Source organism: Chaetomium globosum, genomic scaffold (genome assembly GCF_000143365.1).
Source record: "Chaetomium globosum CBS 148.51 scaffold_5 genomic scaffold, whole genome shotgun sequence".
NCBI lineage: Eukaryota > Fungi > Ascomycota > Sordariomycetes > Sordariales > Chaetomiaceae > Chaetomium > Chaetomium globosum.
The window spans coordinates 3,112,571-3,136,629 of NT_165980.1; the positions used below are offsets into that span (position 1 = coordinate 3,112,571).

The 24,059-nt window shown below is 56.6% G+C and overlaps 6 protein-coding genes across 6 annotated transcripts; 3 read left to right on the forward strand and 3 right to left on the reverse strand.

Annotated features, from left to right (window-relative positions):
• Positions 1 to 1,984: 1,984 nt before the first annotated feature.
• CHGG_07862 (uncharacterized protein) lies at positions 1,985 to 3,632 on the reverse strand (the record flags this gene model as incomplete). Its single annotated transcript, XM_001225517.1, has 4 exons — positions 1,985 to 2,350; positions 2,406 to 2,602; positions 2,749 to 2,778; positions 2,891 to 3,632. 4 exons carry the CDS (start codon positions 3,630 to 3,632, stop codon positions 1,985 to 1,987), a joined length of 1,335 nt encoding a protein of 444 aa, XP_001225518.1.
• Positions 3,633 to 4,842: 1,210 nt separating this feature from the next.
• CHGG_07863 (uncharacterized protein) lies at positions 4,843 to 5,382 on the forward strand (the record flags this gene model as incomplete). The annotated part of the gene is made up of 1 exon (XM_001225518.1): positions 4,843 to 5,382. The coding sequence occupies one exon, from the start codon at positions 4,843 to 4,845 to the stop codon at positions 5,380 to 5,382; it is 540 nt and encodes a 179-aa protein (XP_001225519.1).
• A 1,233-nt stretch (positions 5,383 to 6,615) lies between these two features.
• Positions 6,616 to 8,386, forward strand: CHGG_07864 (uncharacterized protein; the record flags this gene model as incomplete). Its single annotated transcript, XM_001225519.1, has 2 exons — positions 6,616 to 7,134; positions 7,244 to 8,386. 2 exons carry the CDS (start codon positions 6,616 to 6,618, stop codon positions 8,384 to 8,386), a joined length of 1,662 nt encoding a protein of 553 aa, XP_001225520.1.
• Positions 8,387 to 8,553: 167 nt separating this feature from the next.
• Positions 8,554 to 9,315, reverse strand: CHGG_07865 (uncharacterized protein; the record flags this gene model as incomplete). The annotated part of the gene is made up of 1 exon (XM_001225520.1): positions 8,554 to 9,315. The coding sequence occupies one exon, from the start codon at positions 9,313 to 9,315 to the stop codon at positions 8,554 to 8,556; it is 762 nt and encodes a 253-aa protein (XP_001225521.1).
• Positions 9,316 to 11,006: 1,691 nt separating this feature from the next.
• CHGG_07866 (uncharacterized protein) lies at positions 11,007 to 16,401 on the reverse strand (the record flags this gene model as incomplete). The annotated part of the gene is made up of 5 exons (XM_001225521.1): positions 11,007 to 12,534; positions 12,689 to 15,121; positions 15,396 to 15,728; positions 15,786 to 15,912; positions 15,969 to 16,401. The coding sequence occupies 5 exons, from the start codon at positions 16,399 to 16,401 to the stop codon at positions 11,007 to 11,009; spliced, it is 4,854 nt and encodes a 1,617-aa protein (XP_001225522.1).
• Positions 16,402 to 20,365: 3,964 nt separating this feature from the next.
• On the forward strand, positions 20,366 to 20,784 carry CHGG_07867 (uncharacterized protein; the record flags this gene model as incomplete). The annotated part of the gene is made up of 2 exons (XM_001225522.1): positions 20,366 to 20,565; positions 20,736 to 20,784. 2 exons carry the CDS (start codon positions 20,366 to 20,368, stop codon positions 20,782 to 20,784), a joined length of 249 nt encoding a protein of 82 aa, XP_001225523.1.
• Between the last annotated feature and the right edge of the window lie 3,275 nt (positions 20,785 to 24,059).

Here is a 24,059-nt window from a genome sequence, read left to right on the forward strand (position 1 = left end):
GGACAACATCCCCCGACAGCACTCAGGCACAATCCCCCACCCACACTTAACAGCCTTTTGGTGGCTCTACTATTAGTCGGTTACCACAGCCTCCCCTAAGCTTCCTCCAAATCTCACGGGCCTTACCCCTTAACCCCGACCCCTTATCCACCAGCTACGCAGCCGGAGGCGGTTCGGCGTCGGGGTGGTTGTTCCTGGGGTTGCGGAAGTGGGGGATGTTGGGGTTGGGGTGGTGGTTGTGGTTGTGGTTGTGGTTGCGGGTGAGATGGGGGTCGTGGTGATGGTGGTGGTGGTTATTGTTGGAGGGGGAGGAGGAGGTGGTGGGGGGTGGGTGGTGATGGTGGGGGTTGGCGGGCCCGCCATCGTGAGGTGTAGTGTAGTGTATCTGTCGTGTTTTTTGTCGATGGAAGCGAGTGAGTGAGTTGGTGGGTTTGTGGTTTCGAAAAGGGAATGGAAAAGGTGGTGATAAGGGGCAGGGGATACCAGCTTGTGTGTTTTGTTGGGTTAATCGTCGCGCTGGTAACGAATGAAGTTGTCACGACACGGGCCGTGGTAACCGTCTTTAGAAAAACGCTGTTTCCGTGATCCCTCAAACCTCACGGCAAGATTATGACGTTGGTTGTGTGTGCGGCGTGGAGGTGGTTGGTGCCTTGGTGGTGTGGCGGCGGGGGTTTTAAGGAGACTCCAAACGTGTTGTGAGTGGCCAGGGTGTGTGTAAGTGCCGGATAACCGTTCGGGAAGAGCAAGTGAGATTTGTCAGAGAAGCTTGTTTTGACTGATCACTTCGATGTGGAATCAATTGGTGACTGGCAGTGTTTGCGTACTGTGTAGAATACTATGGGATGTACCAAAGATGCGAGGGTATATATAGTCAGCACCGATGTGAAATCTTTGCCCATGGCGCTTTGAGGCCGGTAATCTCAATTTCTGTTTTTTTTTTCTGCGACCCCTGGCCACGGCGGCCCAACACGGAGGGCCCGAGCCACTCATCTCAGCTCATCGGGTTGTGCTGAGCAACCTCATATATGTATATGTTCAGCAAGTGCTACTGACCCATGAACCAGAAGAAGAAAGAAAAAAGAAAACCAAGTGGCCTCCCCTCAATGCACTTTTTCAACAGCCGGGATAGCCATGGGAACGAACCCCCTACGGGTGATCCATCCAAGACAGGACGTCATTTCGGGGCCCAAGCCAGTGCCAAGCCGGACTACCGGGGCAGCTGACCCCCCTCCATCGGCTCCGGGACTCGGATCTGCATGGTTCCTCTGCCGAGCAGTAAACAGTAACTAAATAGGAGTCACTGGACTTGTGTGTGTATTTTCAACATGTTTGTTGGTATCCCATCGACGCAAAAAGATAACACCATACACCCACTGCCTCTGGCTATTTTTCTCTACCCATAGTTATAGGAAATGAAGATGCCAAGAAACGTCAGATTGTTTGCCAGGTTAGGATCTACCAAGAAGCGGCGTCCGTAGGGCCGGTGGGTAAGAGCAGATGTCCTTGTGTCGCATTCCTTGGCCCAAAAGCGCGAGCACAGGGGCCACGGGAGACCCAGCTTCACTGCTAGTGAGTGGCAAGAGACAACAGCAACGGCACAGCTAGACCACATCACCACAGCATCCTCGATGGGACATTTGTGCGCATGCATTGTCTGCATGACTTGTCTAGGTAACTAGGCCGGTGACCACTTCCGACCTGTCTTCTACCCCGAATATGAGAGTCCGACAAGATGAGAAAGAAGAAGTGCAAACGCCGGAAGAGATATCCTTGCTGTGAAGGAGTGTCTGTACGAATGAATGTCCCAAAAGGCGGGCATTCCACGGTGACCACCAATGCAATGCCTTTCTGTATACTGTCCGAGGGGTAAAGGACCACACCTACGAAAGACGGACTGAAACCAACGCCAGATGCCGTGTCGTGTGTGTTTAACATGCACACCTCTTTTTTTCTCTTCGGTTTTCAGAGCCGCAGACCCCCGCGGTTAGTCGTAATTGAAAAGCACACTAATCGATTCGCCATGGTGTACTCGCCGGATGGCTTCGGCGAAGATGGGCGAGATATCCAGGACGTCGAGCTTGGGTCCCAGGAGCGCCTTGTGCTCGTTTTGTGGGACCGAGTTGGTCACAACCAACTTGTCAATAGCGGATGCCTTGATGCGGCTGATGGCGTCTCCGCTGAAGACACCGTGGGTGAGGAGCGCGTAGATTTTGGTGGCACCCTCTTTCTTGAGGAGCTTTGCGGCCCGGGTGATGGTGTTGCCCGTGTCCAGGAGATCGTCAATGAGAATGCAGACCCGGTCTGCTACGTTACCCACGAGCATCATGCTCGCGTTTTGCCTGTCGGTGATCTTGGTGGGGCGGCGCTCCTGCAGCGAGGGTTGGTAAGTGGCTGAGAGGGGAGACACAGAGAGATGTTACCTTGTGAATGAGGGCAAACTCAACGCCCATGCCGTCTGCAATCGCGGTGGCACGTTTCGCACCACCGGCGTCGGGGCTGATGATGACGGCATCCTTGTAGTTGGGAATGTGCGTTTGGATGTACCGCTTGAGCAGGGGCCTGCCGTACAGGTTGTCTACAGGAACATCGAAGAATCCTTGGACTGCAACATGGTCAGTCAGTATGCTCTTGCCCCGACAAAACATCTACACAAAGAAAAGCCTGAAAAGTGCTTGATGACGTGTGGAAACACAGAGCCGCCTCTTGGCCACGTGGTGACGCGAAGCCACCATTTTGTGTTTCACATACCTTGAGGGTCGTGCAGATCCATGGTGATTACTGCAGCGTAGGTTAGCTATATGAGCGGTGAAGCAGAAGACCGGATTTCTCCCCAAGGTATAGGCTCAGACTCTCAAGCCCAGCTAAGCCCGTAGAACGCGGGGAGACATACCATGATCGGCACCAGCACAAGTCAAGAGGTTGGCCACCAGTGTCCCTGCTTGCGCAACCCACTGCTTATACCCGGGCTTCGCTTGGAATGCGCCGACGTGAGACACGTTCTCGTAGTCGTGTGTTGTGTAACTGCCAATGGCACTCGGCGCCGGGGTTGCGACACTGTGGCCGTTGCCATTGAAATAGCTGTCGCCGTTGCTGATTCCGTTGCTGGTGCCGTTGGTCTGTTTGACAGGAGATGTCGCGCCGGTCCCGTTAGGCAATGACGTCTTGGTCAGCCGGCTCGAGATGTCGGTGCCGTTGACGAGCCCAGCACTCCGGGGGACGCCAGGGGCAGGTGTGGCCGGCACGCTGTCAAAAGTGTAGTCCTTTTTGCCGTTCTCTGAAGGGGCTTTGAAGAGGGGAGCGCCGGCCTTCTTGTAAGGGAGATCGGGTTGCCTCGAGTAGGGGAACAGGGGTAGGACCGCCGTAACTCTCCGGGCCGAGCCTGTCTTGCACGCCGAGATCATGATGCACAGATCCATGAAGTGGTCGTTGAGCTTGCTGCCATTGCCGCCAAAACCAGTCTGGATGATGTAGACATCTTTGCCACGAACTGAATCTTGGATTTCGCAACGGCTCTCACCAGACGAGAATTTAGTAAGAATACGGTTGCAGGCTGGCAGAGCCAGGATGTTGCACACGCTTTCCACGAGGGCGGGATGCGAGTTGCCGCCGAGGACCACAATGTTTCTGACCATGATGGCGGCTCAATTGATGCAATTGGGACAACCAGGCAGGTTGGGCCAAAGGGAATGACGCGATGGAGGAATTAAGTAGCGGAGCAGAATCGGAGAAGAAAGGGTGGCGGCTCGGCAGGCAATCCGAGTTTGAGAAAGTTTGGGGTGCAGAAGCGGAACAGGCGTCGGATGCAACTCCAGGTGCGCAGGCGAGAGTGGGAGGGTGCCTCGATCACACTGCACGACCGATGCCGGCACAGGCGAGACAGCACCAGATGAGGCTCTTTTGTAGTTTTGTTGTTGTGACTGAAGGTGTGAACAGGACAGTTCACCGGAACAGAAACAGAACGGATGCTTCACACCGGGAATCGGTCGCTAACAAAAAATTGCCGAGGGTACCAGGGCAACTGAGATTGAAGAGGGGCCGAGCACGGCTTAGGTGGTTTGGCCGGGCGGTGAGGAGCAGGGAAGAGGGAATAAACAATGTATGGGAAGAAAGAAAGTAAAACGGGAGAGGAGAAGATGAAAGAGAAAATCACAAGGGAATCATCTTGAATCGAGTCAAAAGTGACCAAGTGGGAATGCCGTTCAATGCGGTAATGTTGTTTGGGATGTGGGTAAGATCGGTCCCGCGGTGTGGAACAGTTGACCGCGGGGCTGCTAGGAATTAAAACAAAAAAATTCTCTTTTGCGGGTTGTGGTCCAGTTTCTCGCCTCATGGATCTTGACGTTGGCCGGCCTAGGACGCACCCCAAATCGGTACGTACCTTGGTTCAGGCAATGATGATGCGAGAATTTTTCGGAGGGGCATTCCTGCACAGGATGATTGGCTTGGATTGCTCAATTGGGACGTGCCCTGCAGATGCACTGGGTCAGTTCCATGTCTCGGAGCTCCAACGGTCAGCTTGGGGCATCGCTAAAGCCTGAACCGCATTTTCTTCTGACACACCGAGCTTTTGGGTTGGTTCAAGAGTGCATCGCAACAGCAGCCCGTACCGCGCAATCAATCACAGTGATATAACTAATACATGTGGCGGAGTACGAGGACTGTGACAACCACGAAAGCTGTGCAATAATTTGTCTGTCTACTTACCTGGGCCGCTGTGCAGCTTTTGTAGTTGTGTCCGGTAACTAGCCCAGAACCTTGCCAGAACCCTTGCCAGATCCCGCAGCTTGCATCTCAACAACCCCCGTCAAACCCTTCCGGAAGTGAGGCGGCGACAAAAGGAAGATGAAAATTCTCGAGTCACAAAACGCGCTCCTGTCCAACTATGAGGTTTACCAGCACCTGGCCGACCAGCGCAAGCGGAATAAGGCGCAAAACCGGCGAGTGCCTGGCAACGCACACCAGGTGATGAACGAGGTTGGCTTTTTACAAACAATCATCATTCTCCCAGACACCGAGTCAACTAACAAGGACAGGTCACCAAATATCTCAGCGGAAAAGCCTAGCCCGTTGGAAAAACAAGAAGAAACACAAACATACAGCCCGGCAGCCTTCTCCCTTCTGTTTGAAAAGCTCCGCGAGGCCAACCTGCCAAGCGAACTGACCAAGGGCGAGCTCCTTTCCATCCTCAACATTCGCCCATCATCTACTGCGCTCTTAAGCACAGCAATCGAGGACATGGAAGAGCGGTTTGATGACGACAACCAAAACAAGATTGTCGACATCATCGCAGAAGTGCTGGGAAGCGACGAGTCGAACGAAGGCGGTGAAGAGGCGGATGAGATGGATGCCGATGCCGTGCCAACCGTCGAGAACGGCTACTGAGCAAGCGACTGAATGAGGCATATGCACCATCATTTTGCCCACCCGCTCCGGCCCAGTCAGCAACCCCCGCTGTGACATCCGCTTACATAATTATGCAGCCTCCCTCGCTCTGCCCTCCGTTTGGGGTCGTGGTCTGGAGGGCGGTGCTGCAAATGTCGTCAAAGGCCTCAGTCATCAATTCCCCGGTCACCGCCGAGCACTCGATGTACTTGTCGACACGCATCGCTTGGGCTGACTGGTATCCCTCCTGCGGGTAGATGATGCCGTTCGGGTCATCCTCGGACCGCAGATCTCGCTTGAGACCCAGCACCAGCACTGGGAGGATGTCGCTTGTTGGGAATACCGACCGGACTTCTTTTATCCACTGAGAGAGCCGCGTCAGAAAAGTCGGGCTGGGAGGAGAGGGGCGGATGGGGAGCATACCACCCGCTGGAGGTTGATGAGGCTGAGGCGTTGGCTTATGTCATAACAGATGATGGCCAGGTCCGGCCGGAGAAGCCTCCAGTTTTCGGGGCTGCTGGTATCGTAAAACTCGAAGCGATACTGGCCTTTGCGGGAACGGATCTCGAAAATGAAGGGTTGGTCGATATCTCTGAGGAGGGTGATGGGAGTCTTGCCCTGGAGGTTCTGGCGCCCCTGGCTTATTCGTCTGTGTTCAGTGGATCATGGGTTAGCTCCAACTGTATTTAAGAACATGTTGGGTGTCTTATCTTGGAAGCCATGTTCAGAATACTGACGAGAGAAAAGTCGATTTCCCACATCCCTCATCGCCTAGCAGTACGACCGTAATTGTGTGTTCTTCCATCATGTCATTGGTGAACAGGGCGAGTGTTTCACACAGTAACTTGGGCTCCTTGACATTTACATACACTTTGAGATTATCCTTATCAACATCCCACGGAGGGCTTATCGCGATGCCAAGGCCGAGACCCGCCAAAATTTGTCCAGCTTTGCGGGGGGCAGCAATCGCTGGAATTCCAGTCGCTTTCACCTGCCGGCCAACTGAAGGGGCGCATCGGACTTGTGACAATTTCTAGTGGTTGTTGAGGGGTGAAAAGGGGACCGGCTTTTGACAGCCCTATGAACGCTACATACCGCGCTCGGAAGGCTTTCATCCACGCGCAAGGCCGTTCAGTGGTCGCGTTGCTGTTGCCATCATTTTATGGTGCCACTCACTCATTTTCATACCCCCCTAACTATCGCGCCCTAAGTTCATCCTCACCTTCACCCAAAATGGCCGACCTCAACTACCAGGACTGGTCCAAGGACCGCCTCCTCGAGCGTATCAAGGAGCTAGAACAGCAACTCGAAGCCCAAGCAAAGCCCGACCCCAACCCCAACCCACCATCATCTACAACGACAACGACAACAGCACCATCAACCTCCGCCCCACCACCGCCGCCAGCAGCAACACAGCAACCACCCCCCCAAGCCCAAACCAAAACCAAACCCAAACCCAAACCCACTCCCCCAGCAACCAACAACACCACCACTAACCCTCCCCCAAAAAAAACCAAAAAACCCTCCAAACTCGACCCCACCCGCTACTCCACGCGCCTCATCGCCCTCAAGCTAGCCTACCTCGGCAAGCGCTACGGCGGCTTCGAGTACCAGGCGGGCGTGTCGGTGTCGACGGTCGAGGAGGAGCTGTGGCGGGCGCTGGCCAAGAGCTGTCTGATCTGGCCCGACGACCCGTCCCGCGTGGACTTCGCCCCCTGGGAGTATTCCAAGTGCGGGCGCACGGATAAGGGGGTTAGTGCGTTTGGGCAGGTGGTGGGGGTTAGGGTGAGGAGTAATCGGCCGGTGGTGAGGGCGGAGGTGAAGGCGTGGGGAGGGGCAGGGGGATGTGGTTATGGGGGAGGCGGGGGTGGAGGTTGAGAGGGGGAGGGGGAGGGGAGAGGAGGATGGCAAGCGTGCGTGGGATCCGGTCGCGGATGAGATTAATTACCCACGGATCCTGAACAGACTGCTGCCGCCGGATATCAGGGTGCTCGCGTGGGCGCCGACGCTGCCGGAGGATTTCTCGGCGCGGTTTTCGTGCCGGGAGCGGCAGTACCGGTATTTCTTTACCCAGCCCGCTTTCGCACCGCTCCCTATCTCGGTGGACCCGGAGAGGAAGAAGGGGAGTGAGGGGTGGCTTGATATTGACGCTATGCGGAAAGCGGCCAAGCTGTTCGAGGGTGTTCATGACTTCAGAAACTTCTGCAAGGTCGACGGGGTCAAGCAGATCTCGAATTTCAAGCGGAGGATGTTTGAGGCGGATGTTGTCGAGGTGGAGGACGCGGGTTCGGCGCTACCGTACCTGGCTCAGCAGGGCTTCAAGCCGGAGAGTTTGGTCGGCGGGACCACGTATCCCAAGGTGTACTACTTCCACGTCCGCGGTTCCGCCTTCCTGTGGCACCAGATCCGGCACATGGTCGCCATCCTATTCCTTGTTGGACAGGGACTCGAAAAGCCGTCGATAGTAACCGACCTACTGGACGTCGAGAAGAATCCGCGCAAGCCGAATTACGCCATGGCCGAGGAAGTGCCGCTGGTGCTGTGGGACTGCATCTTCCCCAAGGTCGACAATGCCGAGCAGGCGGCGCTCGACGTGCACGATCCCGACGCGGAGGGCAACACCAGCATGAAGGACGCCATCGACTGGGTCTGGCTGGGCGAGGACAAACCATCGTACCTGCACGGACCGGGCGGACTGGTAGACAGCATGTGGGCGTGCTGGCGCGAGCGCAGAATGGACGAGCTGCTGGCGAACCGACTGCTAGACGCGGTGGCGCGTAAACCCGACCTCAGCCGGAGGCTGGCCGAGTCGGGCCCGCCGGAGAAACCGAGCAGCAGCCAGCGGGTGTACGAGGGCGGCGACTCAGCCAGGGCGTCAGGGACGTACGTCCCCGTGCTCAAGAAGCGCCTGCTGGCGTCGCCGGAGGAGGTCAACGACAAGTGGGCCCAGAGAAAGGGGTTCGCCAGCGCGGAGGAACTGTCCAAGACCAAGAACTGGGCGTAGCGTTATCAACGGCGAACAACGACGGGGATAGCAGTGCGGCAGACAGCAGCGTAGATGAATAAATCACCTAAATCTACCCTTCTTCTGAGCAGTCCAAATGTTTTAGCAATCCCAACCCACACGCTTAAACTTCAAAATAAAACAAACCCTTGACAGAAAAACAGCCATCACCCCTTCCCCCCGTCCTCCCCCTCCACCAAACACGCCCTAATCCCCCTCCAGACCGCCTCCACAATCCTCCTCCTCGGCAACAGCCCCGGAAACAGCACCACCACATCCTCCTCCCCCTCCACCACCACCACCAAATAATACCTGACCTCAAACCCCCGAAACGCCTCATTTATCAACACATCGCGTATCTTCTCCGTCGGGATAAACCTCGTCTGCCTGCCCCACCCCAACTTCCCGCCCCCACCACCACCACCCCCCGACCCCGACCCCGACCCGGACCCGGACGTGCACGTCTGGATCCCCAGCCCGCGCAGCACCAGCACCGACTCGGTCGTGTGCAGCCGCGTGTGCACCGCCGCGTAGATCGCGCCCGCAGCCGCCCCCGCGACGGCCCAGTCGGGGAGTGGGGTGGTGAGGCTGGTGAGGAGGGTGCCGGCTTGGGAGAGCTGCGCGTGGGAGAGTGCCGTGCGGAGGAAGAGGGCGATGTTCCCGGCGGAGAGGAGGGTGAGGAGCGGTTCTTGTGGGGGTTGTTGTTGTTGTGGTTGTTGGTGGTAGTTGTGGTTGGTTGTGGTGGGGAAGGGGTCGAAGCGGGTGTAGAGGGTTAGGAGGGCGGCGAGGACGACGAGGAAGCGGAGGAGGTGGATGCTGAGGAGGAGGAGGCGGAGCGGGATGGTCAGGGGCGGGCAGGTGGTGACTGTAAATTCGGCGGTTGTCGGGGAGGGGCGGCGGATGTAGAGGTGGGGGGATGTGGTGAGCATGGTGTCGGTTGGACTGGGTGGTGGTTGTGGTATGGTATGGAGGTGGGAAGTGTTGATTTGTTTCGTAGTTTGGGCGGTGATGTTGTTGCGCGTGCTGGCCGGTGTCACCTTGGTCGCCTGGCCGTGGGTTTGTTTGGTCGACTCATTATTCGGTAGGAAAGAATCAATTCATTCCTCTCGTCGAGAGTTCCGCAATTGCTAGTTGAAGGGCCGGTGTGCGCATGTGAATGAGAGAGGAAACCGTGGACGCGCCGAAGGGGAAGCGGCCAGCACAAGTCCACTATCGATAAGCATTACCCTAACCCTTCAGTATCCCAGTACCCTAACCCTTCAGTATCCCAGCGCACTGGCCCCCAAATCTGTGCAGGGTATATGTATTAGTTTCCGCACCCCCAATTTTCGACTGTAATGGTCAGTTTGGTTTCGGAGGCACTTGATTTTCTCGCTGTTTCTACTCCATCCCCATAAGAACCCCCCAGCGGCGCCCAGCACGAATCTCGCGGTGGCCACCCACTCGCACGGGTAACCTGCGATCGCTGCGTGTGGCCCTAAGCAATGAAGATGACACTTGAGGGAGGTCTCACTCTGCAGAGGCATCTTCACCGTCAGATGGCGCGCTGGATCACGATCGCTGGGGGCTTGGGGTAGAGCGGCGAGATGGAGATGTCGACTCCAATTTTTGTCATTTCTTTTGCACTGTTTTATTTATCGACAAGTGACTTGGATGATGCCTGTCACCTTGAAAAGTGATCCCATCAATTGCGACAACACAAAAACGCCAAAGAGGCAGTTGGTGGCTATTGACATGCAGCCTGGCGATGATCAACTTAGGGTTGTTGAGGGTTGAAGAATCTCGCGATGTTGGCCCACACAAACCTCCAACCCTGAATGACAGACACAGCACAACACACTAACACCAAACAAGGAGACATCAGATAGACAAACAATATCAACTTCTGCTACTGCAACTGCTACTACTAGACCCCCATTACAAATCCAGCAATGCAAATCTCCCCCATCGAAACGAAAACACCATCCAACACAGTGCCGTGAGGCAACAATGTAGTTATCCCACACCCATTCAACCCAGTTGAACCTGTTTCACCCACCCGCCAGCTTTTGTTGCCTTTTCCCATCCCCTCCTCCCACCTCCGCCCATATCCAATCCAATCCAATCTGGTATTCCATAACCCCTCCTGTGCTACCTCCTGCCACCCCCCATCCATCCATCCACTCATCCACCTCCCAGCCAGCCAGCCCAGCCGAGTTGTCATAAGTCATGAGAAGGGAGATAAAAGGTATCCCAGAATGATGATGAAAAGTAAAATGAGAAAAAAACGTATAAATACTGAAAAATCAAATGCAAAATGCGACATGCAAACCAGATAACTACCACCACCCACCATGGCGCGAGGGAGGAGGAGAGCAAGAAAGAAATATGCCCTGCCTCGCCTCGCTGTGGCGTCCGTCTCCATTGACCTCACCCAGGCCATCAACTCTTCATAGATATATTTCCCTTCGTCCAGGACAGCGGTACCTCATACCCCTCCTTTTTTCCGTTCTCCATGTTAACATACCGCGTTGTTGGTATTGTACGCGGCCGTGTGTGTGTGTATGTGTGTGTGCATGAAATAAACCGACAGACCAGCCCGTCCATCCCCCTCCCCAACCCTCACATAACAACAACCCCATTAAATCATCTCACTCTGATGCAACCCCGTGCGATACTCATTCCTCCCTTCCTGCTGCGCGACCTGCGCCTGGACCTGCTGATAAACCACCTGGTTCTGAACGCGGTAGTTCATGCCCATGCTGACGGGCGGGTGCGAAGAGGGTGCGGGCGGCGGCGGCGGCGGCACGCTCTCGTAGGGCGCGCCGCCCATCATCTCGGGCGATTTGATGGACGAGGGCCCGCGGCTGCGGCTGGCGGAGCGCATGCGCTCCGTCGCGCGCGAGATGCGCCCCGCGATGCTGTCGACGCTGCTGCGGCCGCGGTTGTGCCCGTTGCGCGGGTTGGGGGTTGAGATGATGGGTACCGTGGCCTCGCTGACGGGGATTGCGGAGGGGATGGGGGGCGGGGGAGGGGGTTGCTGGTGCTGCTGCTGCTGGGGTTGGTATTGTTGCGGGTAAAGCTGTTGTTGGAGTTGTTGCTGAAGCTGCTGCGGCGGCTGGGGCTGGTCGTCGTCCATGACGATCTCGATCATGCCTGAGCTGCCGCCGTAAACGACCGGCTGGGGGCCGCCGACGTGGGGGAGGGGAGCCGGCGGGGGCGGTGGCGGCTGCGCGAGGTGTTGCAGCTCCTTGAGCATGGGTGGGACCGGCGGTGGAGGTGGCGGCGGGATGTTCGCGTTTGCATCATGCGACGGCCTCCGAGTAGGGAAAGCGTTGGCGTCGTGGGATGGCCTCCGGGCAGGGAAAGCGTTGGCATCGTGGGACGGCCTCCGGCCCATCGACGTCGAGTTGACAACGGAGGGCCGTCTCGATTGGGTCTCCGGTTGGACCAGGTCCCGGGGAGGAGCAGACATGGACCTACCGATCTGGGCTGCGATCCTGGACTGGGCTGGCGGAGGCGGCGTGTACACGGACGACGAGAGCAGCATCGGAATGTCGTCGACCTTTCGCTCCTCCTCTACACGTTCCGGTGAACGCCTGCCTGGCGACTCACGCTGCGGCTGCGGTTGCGGCTGCGGCTGCGGCGGCATGGCGGGCGAGGCCTGCGCGAAAGTAGACGGGATCGGGGGAACGGGAGCGTTCCTGGAACTCGACTCGGAATCCATCACCAGCCGCATCGCCCTGGGCGTTGCCGGAAGCCCAATGGCCGGCCTGTTGCGGGTCGCATACATACTTCTCCCGGCGCTGGGATCCACGCTTGCGCTGCGGAATGGGAGGTCCTCCTTCTTCGGTGGCACGTATGTCGTGCTCGGAAGTTCCATGAGCGAGGGCAGCGCACTGGCAAGTGGCGCAGGTGTGATCTCGTCGGGATGCATGATCGGCGGCGCCGAGGGCCTCGTTGCGAGAGACTTGCGGCGCGCCTCGAGTTCACGGGCAGCGGCCTCCTTCTTCAGCTGTCTCTCATCCTTAATGACTCTCAGATCGCCCGAGTTGTTGTCTGCAACAAGCTGCATCGGCGCCGGGGTCTTCAACGGAGCAGCGATCTTGCGACGCGAAGAGGTCTCCGTCCCGGCGTGTGATGTGTTCCGCCGAAGATCCGACTTCTCCCTGGGTGCCTCCCGCGTAGACCATGCGGTTGATCGAACCGACATTGGCGAGGCCGGTACTTCTCCCCTGGCTCTGCTCGCGCTGCGATTGTTTCTCTGGCGGAACTTCTCCTGGGCCTCGACCGCCTGCCTGTAATCCTCCCTCATCATCCGACCCATAGTAATGCTGCTGCAAGTTTGCCGACATGGGCTGCGGCGAGGATGGCGACCTGTTCGACGGCGGGCCGCGCGATACGGAGCGTCCACGGAGGTCCAGCGCGGGCGGAACGTGACGCTTATCCGGGCTGCGCGCGCGGCTCGAGCTGCGGCCGTTCCGGCTGGCGGTGCGGCTCGAACCCCTGACCCGGGAGCCATCTCGGTTGGCGTATCCCACCTTCTTGACCGTGCTCGGCTGGCTCGGCAGTTCCATTTCATCGTTGGAGATATCAATCAGCCTTCCTTTGCCGCCGTTGTGGCTCATCTGATCAAAGTCCTCCTTGGGTGTCGCCAAGTTGATCAGGTCCTCGGGCGACATGGGCACTGGCGATTTCGGCGAGCGTTTTCCGCCCTTGGGAGTGTAACTCCGCGACGAAGCCCGCCCGCGGTCTTGAGACTTTCCACGGTTGTCCTTGCGTGACCGGCTGGTAGCACGCTCATTGCGGCCGTCGCGGCTGCTCTCCCGAATTTGCTTCTTGGTCGGCGCCGCGTCTAGACTGTGAACGTAGTTGTCTAGGCCCTTGCTCTGGCTGTTGTGGTACCCACGCTGGCTCCTTGCAACGCTTGATGCCGCCGAAGCCACGCTTACAGAGCTGGCCACGGACCCAGGGCCTCTTCGCCTGGATGGCCAGTGGTATCGGACAGAGGAATTCGCCGATGGTTCGGGTGAAGTGAGGTCTTCTGGCAGAGAGTCTTTGAACGAGGGGAGGGACAAATCAAGGCCTTCAGGGATGCGGCTGCGGGAGCCATTCCTCCTGTATCTTCCGCCTTCCATCAAGGCAGCAACAGCCGCGGGGGACGGGGACGGAGGCGGGTGCCCCTTAACATTCTCCTTCATCAACCTCGGGCTAGCAGTATTCGGTCTCGTGAGTTCGAGCTTCCTCACGGCAGTGTCGTGGACTTCGGTCGATTGGAATGCGTTCGCATAAGGGTCTCCCTCCGGCCGCGCTATGGCAGTCAGCAGATCGCGCTGGGCCGAGTCAGGGGCTTCTCCAATCGATGGCAAGCGCTGCCGGCCAAATCCATGCACTGGACGGGCAGATGCCGGGGTGTTAAACTGGCTCCGGTTTCCTCGCAAGATGGCAGTCGCGGGGTCAGCGCCGCCGGGAGATAGTGCCGTTTCCAACATGGGCGTCGCTGCAGCGGCTATCGGAGTCTTGCCGTCGTCGACGTTTGCCAGCAGCCTGTTTTTGGCATGAGGGTCGAAAGAAGTGATGAGTTTTAGCGCCGAGTTCTTTGCGATACTTCTTTGTGGCCCGTGGTTCATGACCGGGGGCGAGAGCGGCGGGCTGAGCAATTCGGGGACCGTCTGTGTGATACTGGGGAAAGTGAGCTGCTGGGCGGATGGGGAAGACCAGGGCTCGGTAGATTCGCGGCCGGTGCAGGCAAAGCATCGGATAGCCAGTTGTTGCTGACCGTGCTGGACCGCCCACTCGCCCCATTTCTTGACAATCTGTTCCTGTCGTTCCCAAGCTGCCGGGAAGAAGAGACACGTGAGGACGAGAGCCTCCATGTACTTCTTATGCGAAACGTAAATCTCGACAGCATCGTTGTGGTCGCCCATGCCAACCATGATTGTCGCAGCGGCGTGGACATCGCCGCTCTCGAGCAGCCGCTGCACATAGGCACGACCCAGCTTGTGCTGAGATGCCTGCCCGCCGATACCGCTCAGTGCGAGAAGCATCCAGTCTGACGAGGTCATGTTCTCGGATCCCATCGCCATGATATCGGTGTTGATATCGCCTAGCCACTTCGCCAGCAGAATACGGTTCGTCGAGCCAAGCGGGTGGCGGGACATTTCGTCCCGGACCAAGTCGTCAATGTCCTTGTGCCATCCGAAGATGGTGCTGAGCATCTGCCGTCGCAGGTCATCGTTTGTCAGGCGGCTATTGTCAGAGGAAAACGGCGCCTTGTACGGCACATCTGCAAGGCGGCTCTTTGTGAACTTGAACAGATCGACAACCCGCGCATCTTCCGGACTGCGCGGCACCTCGTTGCGTAACCTCGAAGGCTTGCGGGCGGTGTGGTAATGCGAGCTCCCCATCGAAATCGAGCTGGTCGTCGATAGAGATTCCCTTTCTTTCCTTTCCCGGGGCTGAGTGTAGCCGGAGCGAAGCGACGAACCGGCCGAGATGTAGGTGTTCTCGGTCATGCCCCGTGATACGGTAGAAGCTGGATACCGCCGCGCCGCGGTTTGGGACGTGGACGACGAAATCGACACGGTTGACCGGGAGATGTTCGAGGCCGGTGTGGTGGGACGATACTGTTCGGTGTCGGACTCGCTTTGCAGATACCGGGCTAAAGGCGACCTCCCATCCTCTTGATCGGACATGTCGGCCGGCCGAAATGTGATTTCTACCTGTGATTCTGATTCGGAGACATGCCCGGGTTGGCTCTTCTCTTCGGCCTCCAACGAAATAGGGGGTGATGGCGGGAGCAGATTTGCAGGGTGCTGTACGTTCTGAACCATCATGGCTGGCGCGTTGAGGTCGAATTGCTGGACCGTGTTGTTGGCTCCGAGTGTAAAGAGCGTGCCCGAGGGGCCGTAGACAGCCAGGCCGCGGATGGTGTCGAGAGTCGGGATCGTGTCATAAGTTACGTGTTTAGTCCGCACGTCCCATGATATGGTTTCACTATGCATGTTTAGTGGTTGGCCGATCACTTTACCAGCTCCCAGAAGCACTCACGATTCTGAGTGTTGAATAATCCGGCCGTTCTTGGACCACCCCCATCCAGTTTGGGCCCGTCAGGTAGTTTTCCGTCCTCTTCAGAATGCGCACGATCTTGGCCGGGTCATCGGCGTTGTAAGCCTTGGATACACTCCACACACGGAGGTCGCCATCGTTTGTCTGTACCGACAGCATATCCGATTTTGACCGGGAAGATGAGGCGTGCCATGATAGGGTCACAATTGGTGATGGCACACTTGATGTGGTGAGGTTGTGCAGAATTGTAAACCTTGGCTGGAGAGTCGCGATCAAGAGCGACCCGTTTTGGTAGCTGTAACTTCCGTGTCAGCCTCAAGTGAAACCATCCAGAAAGGCCGCTTGAACGTACCCGATAGCGAAGGTCCTGCAGTCGGCTGCAGGTGAGATGGCCGTGATGGCGATCTGGTCAATCGTCCTCGCGGAGAGGTGCTCTGATGTTGTCGGCTCAAATAATATCACATTGCCTTGTGAGTTGCCTGGGTCCCCGTCAGCCAAGCGCTCACGACAGGAAGCCGTAACACGTCGCACTCACCAAACGCAACATTCCCGTTTCGCATCCAAGAGGCACATGTGAGATTCTCATACGACGCAAAGCGGGCGACTTCGTCTCCTGTCAAGAGATCCCACACAATAGCCGTCTGCCCCACATCGTAGCTGACCACCAACCTCCCTGCTCCAATGTCGCTGTGGTTGTCGACGGCCAGTAACTGAACCTCCTCGGCGTGCCGCGCGAATCGCCGTTCTATCGCTAGTGTGTCGTAGTGGCAGCATACTACCGAAGTCCCCTGAGCATAGAGGAACATGGATGCCGTAGCGGCGCACGGATCGAAGTAGCGGCTGGCATTAATCGTGTTGTTAGGCGTCGCCATGGCGTAGCCGTGCATGTGGGCGAGCCTTCCTTTCTCATGGGTGGCAGTGCTGGAGCCAGCACGGCTCCGGGAAACATGAGGGCCCGCAGCGGACATGGCGGGCAACGGGGCGGACTAGATAAGTCCTCGGTCTTGTGGATGATGAGACTACCAAGGGTCACCTGCTTGTATATTAGTCGGCTGCTTGCATTGCAGGGGGGTCATCCGGCGCGGTCTGGCGCGCGAGACTAGCCGCCGGGCATTCGATAGGAAAGTCTCTCGCATCACACCCGGTATGGCTCCGTCGCGGTACGGACGGGGGCGGCGAGCATAAAAACAAGATAGAGAACATACCGACCGATCAGTAGATAAGTAGCACGCACCGGAGGCGGAGCGGCGAACTAGGGCGAGCGGCGAGGCTACACAATCCGAACCCCAACCATCACATGGGACAGTGTCTCCCGCTGTCAGTTCCCGTAGTCGGTACGTTCCTCCACGTTCCGTGCACCTACGAAAGCCGAGCTTTCTAGGTATCCCGCTGCATGTGACTGACGAGTTGGCGTGAATGTAAGTGATCGCCACGCCTGTCGTGTTTTGGGGAGATGCCAGTGCAAGCCGAGGACGAAAGGGTTCCTGTGGTGACGGGATGCCCGGCGTGAGAGTGCTAGCTGTGGGCACGTTGTAGCGGGGGAAGACGGGAAGGAGAAGCGAATTCGAGACGAGAGTTGGAAGGGTATTGGGTCGGCCGCACGGTTGCACCGGGGATGTTTCTTCTCCGGGGGGGGGGGGGGGGGGAAAGGAACCCAAAGCCCCCCCCAACCCCAGGGAGGGGGGGGGGGAGTGTGCGGGCTGAACTGTACGGGGGCGGCAAAGATAAGTCTACCGGCCTCGCCTCATGAACGGGAACCTTGTAAGGGGGTGCTTGTCAAGTGCGCTCAGCGCTTGTCGTGCGGCAAAGGAGCTTCGGCGGGTAGACGAGCGGCTTCAATAACAGAGCGGCAGAAAGGTGTGAAGAAGCGGTCCGAGGTCAAGTTGTGTATAAGTCTGGGACGCCCGAAACTGCGCCCCCTAATTACCGCGCAAGTTCTTGCTGTTTCTTTTTACCGCTCTGGCGCATGCACAATGTGCGTCAACGAGGGAATAGGGTTGCAGAAACCTTGGGAGGGCAAGTGGGAAAAGGAAAGACAAGTACACTGTTGCCACGAGGGTGTGCCGGGAAATAAGACGACCCCAGCCATCGTAGGCGCTTAAATCGGATGGGGCTCGACAGGCGACTGGGCGACTGGGCAAGGGCACCATGGGGCACATATAAAATGAGAATGCCTGTTCACTGCTTGCTCCCTCCTGCGCGCCGTTCGGGTTCTTCACTGCCTCCTCTTCGCTTGCACCCTATTGCGCGAATCTGGGAGCAGATGCGGGCCGGCCAGGGCCAAGGGGGGTGTTTCTGTGGTCCCGCGGGGGCTGCAGGGAAAGGCAGATGGCAAGATGCGCATTGACTAGGGCGGGACTAGCAGCCGGGGTGTCCTGCGAGTAGAAATGCGGCTTGCGCCTGGGCTGGACGAGACCCTGGTCTGCAGGAGCAGAAAGTGACTTCGATCTGTCCCCATCACTGGTGGGAAGCACAGGATGCCAGGACTCGAGCAGTGCTTTGCAGCGGTCCGCATCAACCGTGGTTGGCTTGCAGCATCCGCCGTACATGGTACATCCAATATTTGCCATAATTCGGTCGCTGCTGCTGGTTTGGCTGTTGACCGTCCCTAGAACCCGCTGCTGGTTTTTGGGCGTTGCTGCTGACGAGGCCGCATGACCTGTTACCCCCTCGTAGCTGAAAAGGAGGCGGATGCTGGCCGTCTCGCCTCATCTACGAAAATCCTGTGGTATGTATTCACACCAGGTCAACGCTATGGGTTGATAGGGGAACGAGTGACCTTTGAGAGGCCGCCTCGGGGCCGAGAGACCGGGTGTGCCGAGCTCCACGATGACAGCGTGGCCCGGGTGGCAGGTGTGCTGTCTGAATTGCGAATTGGGCAGCGGTCATGGCGCTGGCATGTCCCGTTGCGGCCCGTCTGTGTGCTCGAGGTTGCCGCGCTGGTCGTAGCGCAAGAGAGATGACCTCCAGAAACTTGAGCGGTACCTTACCTGTGAGGATGCAACGATCTGCAGGCGGGAACTCTGCCCCGCGGCAGCTGTGCCGTCCATAATCGGAGAAGCACGCAAAAGTGCACTTTTTTTCTTTTGTCTTTTTTTACCTTCTTCTTTTCGTTCGTGTTGACAAAAAACCTTTGATTGCCGCAATTGTTGCTCTGTCTCTCGATATGGAAATCGGCTGGTTCCGGGTCAGACGCCAACTCCAAGCAGCTTCCGTCCCGTCTTACCTTCTTCCGTCTGAATCCGTGGTTTGTTCCTCGAATTTGCAAGTCCGGAGATTCACGATGTGGTTGGTTGGTGGAAGTTGGGGGGAGCCACAAGAATTGGCGGCGGGGAGAAGTGGGGAACCACACCTGAGGGCAAGGGTGCGTTAAGCGCCTTGTCCGGCGATTGGTCGGTAAATCCCTGTCATGCAGCCAATCACGGCTGCTATCACCGTGCTCACAGGGATCCAGTCGCTTTCCCACCCTCAACCTTTCGAAACGTCCCTGCCGTATTATCCTATTGTTCGTCACTCGAGTCCTTCAAAGGATGGAAGACAATGGAGCAGCTGAAACGAGTCATGAAGCCAGGCCAGTGGCAGTCGATATTTGATATTGCATTTGGATTTGGATTTTCCGGGATTTTGAGACGACAATAGCCCGACTGTGCCCCTGAAAAGAAAGGGGTTCTGCGATTTGAATGTTTCCCGGTATTTCAGTTACAGAATTCATGCACTCTCCATTCCCAACCTGGAAACTGGAGCTGGAAACTGGAAACTGGAAACCGGAAACGGGCACTCAAACCTGGAACAGCCGACTGGCCTCCATGGACAACGATCTGGACGTCAGGTAGCTAGCTCACAGGCTCGAGAACCCCGCTCCCCCCTCCGGTTCGTCCCGTTTCGAGTCGAGCTGGTGGTAATCACTACACAGCAGACCGTCTTTTGCCAGAATCCATGCGGTGAAGCCCGAGTCGGAGTTGAACTTTTGGTGCTGTTTGAATACGAAGTTCCTGCGGCTTCTGAAACCCCCAAACTCTGGTGTATGTGCAACGCTGGCACCCCACCATACCGGGCTGCAGGTGCACCCACTTTACCTGAGAATTGCAGATTAAGTCGCATAACCTCAACGGTCTCCCACATTTCTTAGTGAGAGGGCCTCACTCATGGTCGGACTACACTAGATGAGTTTGGGGGTTTGGTCAATGCACAACACCGCTTTCCAATCACATCAAAACAACACGTGCCCCCGAATCTCTCCCGGGCAGCTTCGGTGCATCCGTCCCGATTAACGGTTATGCAGCTGCGAGACTTGATTCGCCTGGGCCGTTGTTTCGGGTGTATTCATGGCGGTCGGCGCTTCTCGAATCATCCCATCCCCTACATACGTACATACATACCTGCACAGCACCCGACCATCGCCAACAATGGCGTGCCGCCGTTCGTCCATAAAATGCTATAAGTGACTCCTTTTGCCCCCCAAGCCAACCCCCGCATCGCTGAGGGGTCCGCCAATGGAGGCGGCGGAACGAGGAGGGAAATTCGACCAGCTGCAGGCACGGCGCACTCGCAGGCGATGAAACCCAAAGCAGCACTTCCGGTTGGGTTGCGCTGGGCCCTCGGGTCTTCTGGGTGACCCCCATCGATCTCCATATCAAGCTATGCATCACGATAGCATCTGCGTCCATACCCGCCCGCCCCGCAAAGCCTCGATAGGATAGGGCGGCCCCCGCCCCCGCGGCCACGAGCTGTGGCCGGGCTGCAAGGTCACGCTTCTTGACACGCCGACCAGGCGGCCACGTTGAGAGGCCCATACCCGACCGCTGGGACCGGTGGCCCCGTGGAGGCCCTGTGTGGTGGGCAGAATCGTGCCTGTGTCGCCCTCTGCCTCGCGCTGCGCCGCCCTCTCCGTCATCGGTCAAGCAGAGCCAGTCGCCGCGCCCCGTCCCTGACATGGCCGTATATGCTGTCAAACGTCAGAGTAGAGTGGTTGCATGCGCCCTGGGCACCGCAAACGAGCCAAATGTCACGTCACCCCATCTGCGTCACGGTTGTTCTGGAAGGCCCACGGCGTCGTCACCCGGCGGTAGCGGTGGAAAGGGAAAGCCTGGGTCTCGGCATCGTCGTTGTCGCCCAGCGTTGGACAGCGTGGGGTTTGTCCCGCAACGTGCGCTTCCGGAATCCCGGATGTTACCGCCGGCCATTGCTCGCATTACCTCGCAGCCTGGGTAGCCATCTAGATTCTAAAGCGGTCAGAAGGTGAGGAGATGTCCTTAGGGTACCAAATTATGGAAGATGACAGTAGATGATGACTTACAAATAGGTCAATTGACCTTCCACCTCGGGCAGTGACCCGACTGCAACATGAATGATGTCAAAAACTCAATTGGTGTCCCGATCTGGTCTGGCAATCTCAAATTTGATGGACCGGGGGGAGGGTACGATGAAGGTCAAAGCGGAACCGGCGGGAAGGGAGCTTTGGCCTCTTTTCTCATCCCCGCATGCAGGGCAAGAAGGGCGGGGCCGACGGCAGCTTCCTTCTCATCCCATGTCGAGCGCAAGGGTTTTTCCTTGCGCTGTTCCTTCAGCACATCAAAACATCACATCCCGTCTTCGCATCTGTCAATGAAGCTTGTTGGTTCGGATGCCAGTGACTGCAACGGGAATGACGGGGAAAAATTAACAATGGTCATGCTTGGGCCGTGACGGCCCGCGGGAGCACGGTGACCTTGCGCATCGCAATCTAAACGCACCACACACGAACATGGCATCAGCATTGCTTTCTCGGACGACTGCTCTTGGATACAACGCAACGCAACCACTCACACAGCGTCGTGGCCGAGTTCGGGCTTTCTCAACCCTCCTTTTCGAGTTCCTCAGACTTGGACTAGGCAAGAACACTCCGCCATTGGCTTCTTCCCCGCGTTGATTGAGAGAGAGAATCAGAAAATCAGAAATCTCGAACTCGCTTGCCTCTGCAGGATCTCGCAAAATAACGTTACCCGTATCGTGTAATTCGGCATCACACCACCTCCGCGGCGCTGACAAACACAGGACCTCGGGCACACCAGCACACTTACTTAGTACTGTGTACTAGCGAATTCCTGCTGCCATCCACCGAAGGTGCATGCAGTGCAAGCCGTGTAGTGCAGCATGGATCATGCAAACCCATCATGAACAACTTCCCCAATTCGAAGTCACCCACCTCGCATCGCATGAACATCAATATGAACGAATGATCTCCAAGACCTGCAGCCCCGGTCTCGGGTCCCTCACCCTTCGTATTTTCCATCCACCAGTAAGTGAGTGGCTGTGTCACAAGTTCAAGCCTCAAAGTTGCCACCCCTCAACGCCTCAATCGTCACCTCACCTGTACCCTCTCCCCATCTCGAGTCCGCATTGTCTGTTTTGGTCCACTTACAGCTTCACCGCTCGCGCTGTCTCACCCCCCTCGCCCCTCATCGGTTTGTACAGACGACAACTCACCCACCAAAGGAACGTGACGACCGAGTGCGCATGTGCAGCTCGCCGCCAGCACTCCGGAGCAGAAACTCGTTTGACTCTTCGCCAAACTCCTGCCAGTAGCCGACAGCCGGGTGCCGGCTCCGGCTTGGTGGGGAACAGCTTCCATTTGTTGAACAATGACAAAGGACCGAGGAGAGAAGTGGATTGTCAAAAGCCCACCGTGATTCGAGCCGGACAATATGTGGCGTCGATTGGTTCTGTGTGCACTGCGCGGAAAATCGACTGCATGCCGGCGGATCACACAAAGGGATCGATTTAAACGCCAAGCAAGGTGACATGCCGCCACCAGACTCGATCACGCTGATGCGATTGATCACGGGCTTGCCGTGGGCACTTCACTCGAAAACTGGAATGGTGGAAGGATTCCACTAACGAATTGAATGTTTTCGGTCCTCCTTCTACCCCCCAACCAGAGACAGCAAGACCTTGGAATGGTCTGCTCATCTCTTTCATTCAGCAGCATCTCGTTCGGAACATCCGTGCGCATTGATCTTATACGCCGAGCCATACGTCGCACGGCCGTTCTCCTTGGTCCTCGTTGATCTTAAAAGAAGAAGCATGAGACAATATCATAACTTCCGCTTGTTAAGCCCTGCCGCCGTGCCGATGAGCCAAACTTAAAACCACTCACTTGGCCGCAGTCAACGAACAACTCCGGGGAAGAGACGCAGATGCAGTGATGATCGCCACGGCTTATCCGTTGTTGGCGCCAACAAGACTCCTGATCCCTGCCAGCATTGGCAACGGCCAGGACCACAGGACCAAAAGGGCCATGTCGGTTTGTCCCCTAACCCCAAAAAGACGGCGGATTCTAAGCTGATCGCGCGTTCCGGCCTGGATCGGGCCGCATGCCCATCACACGCTAAGCCTGAGAGCTGAGGCTCATATCACGCTCGGAAGTGGCAAAAGTTCCTTCCAGCACCAGTAACCACTTCATCACAAGCCCCGGGGGGCTCCGCAGTCAGCTTAGGATGATCACCACGTAGAGTAAACGTTGCCTCAACCCTCAAAGTGCGACCGAGGCCATGAATACCCTCGCTGGTCTCTTGCGTCATCCTCGGCGAAATCAGAAATGAGATGCTCGCCAAATGTGACGAGAACATAAGGGACTCCACCCGGTTGGCGCCTGACCCTTTGTTCATTCAACGGCTTCATTGATAACCAAAAACTCGCCGAGCAGACATGGTTCTTCGGTTACGGATAGGGGCCAGGGTTTGAACATCGACGGATCACCGTGTAACTCATCACCACGTAACGATGCTAGTACAGGGTCATGGACTGGAAAGATGGAGTGAAAAGTGGCGAGGACCGAGCCCCAAGCCAAAGCGGCAATGTACACTTCAGTAGAGGTCTTGCTTCGTCTAGGGTTAACGGCGAGTGGCCAGGAACCGCCAACGGACGGCTCCAAGAAGGGTTTCGACTAGACTCTCCAAAGTGCTGCCTGCTGCCACATCATTTGCCGTATCCGATACCTTTGTAATAATCCAACTCCACAGGCCCAAATTGAGAGCTAATGGGGTGAATATCCGTATCTTGCGCCTGTCATGTTATCAAATTCAGTCTGTCGCGAAGTCCACTACTAGGACTCCAGATCCCGGAGGCAGAACCTTAGTCCAAGTCATTCAAATACCCAACTCACTATCCGAAGCCATCTTCCACAGTAGCTGTTAATGGTAACAGAGCAGTCCTTGCTACTCATAATAGGTATCCAAATTCGGTGAAATAGAGATTCGATATCATCAGGTATACCCCCAGCGGGGAATACCTACAATCCCAACTCTGCGGCACCCTAAGATCAGGGAACACGTAAGGTAATCGGTAGGTCTACGAAAAGCATTAGACCACATGACCAAGGACTTCCGAGCCTGATTATTAAGCTACATCGTCTTCAAGGAGAGCGTATTGGTAACTTTTTGTGTCGTTTTGCTTGGTTCTCTTTCTCTTCCTCATTTTCTTTCTTCTCTTCCCTCATCTTTGAAAATTTTGTTTAATTAACAATATAGAAGAATGGTTTTTTTTTTTTTTTATTTTTTTTATTGTTTTTTATAGTAGTTTTTTCTCCGAATCATTTTTTTTTTTTTTTTTTTCTTTTTCTTTTCTTTTTTTTTGTTATTTTAGTTTA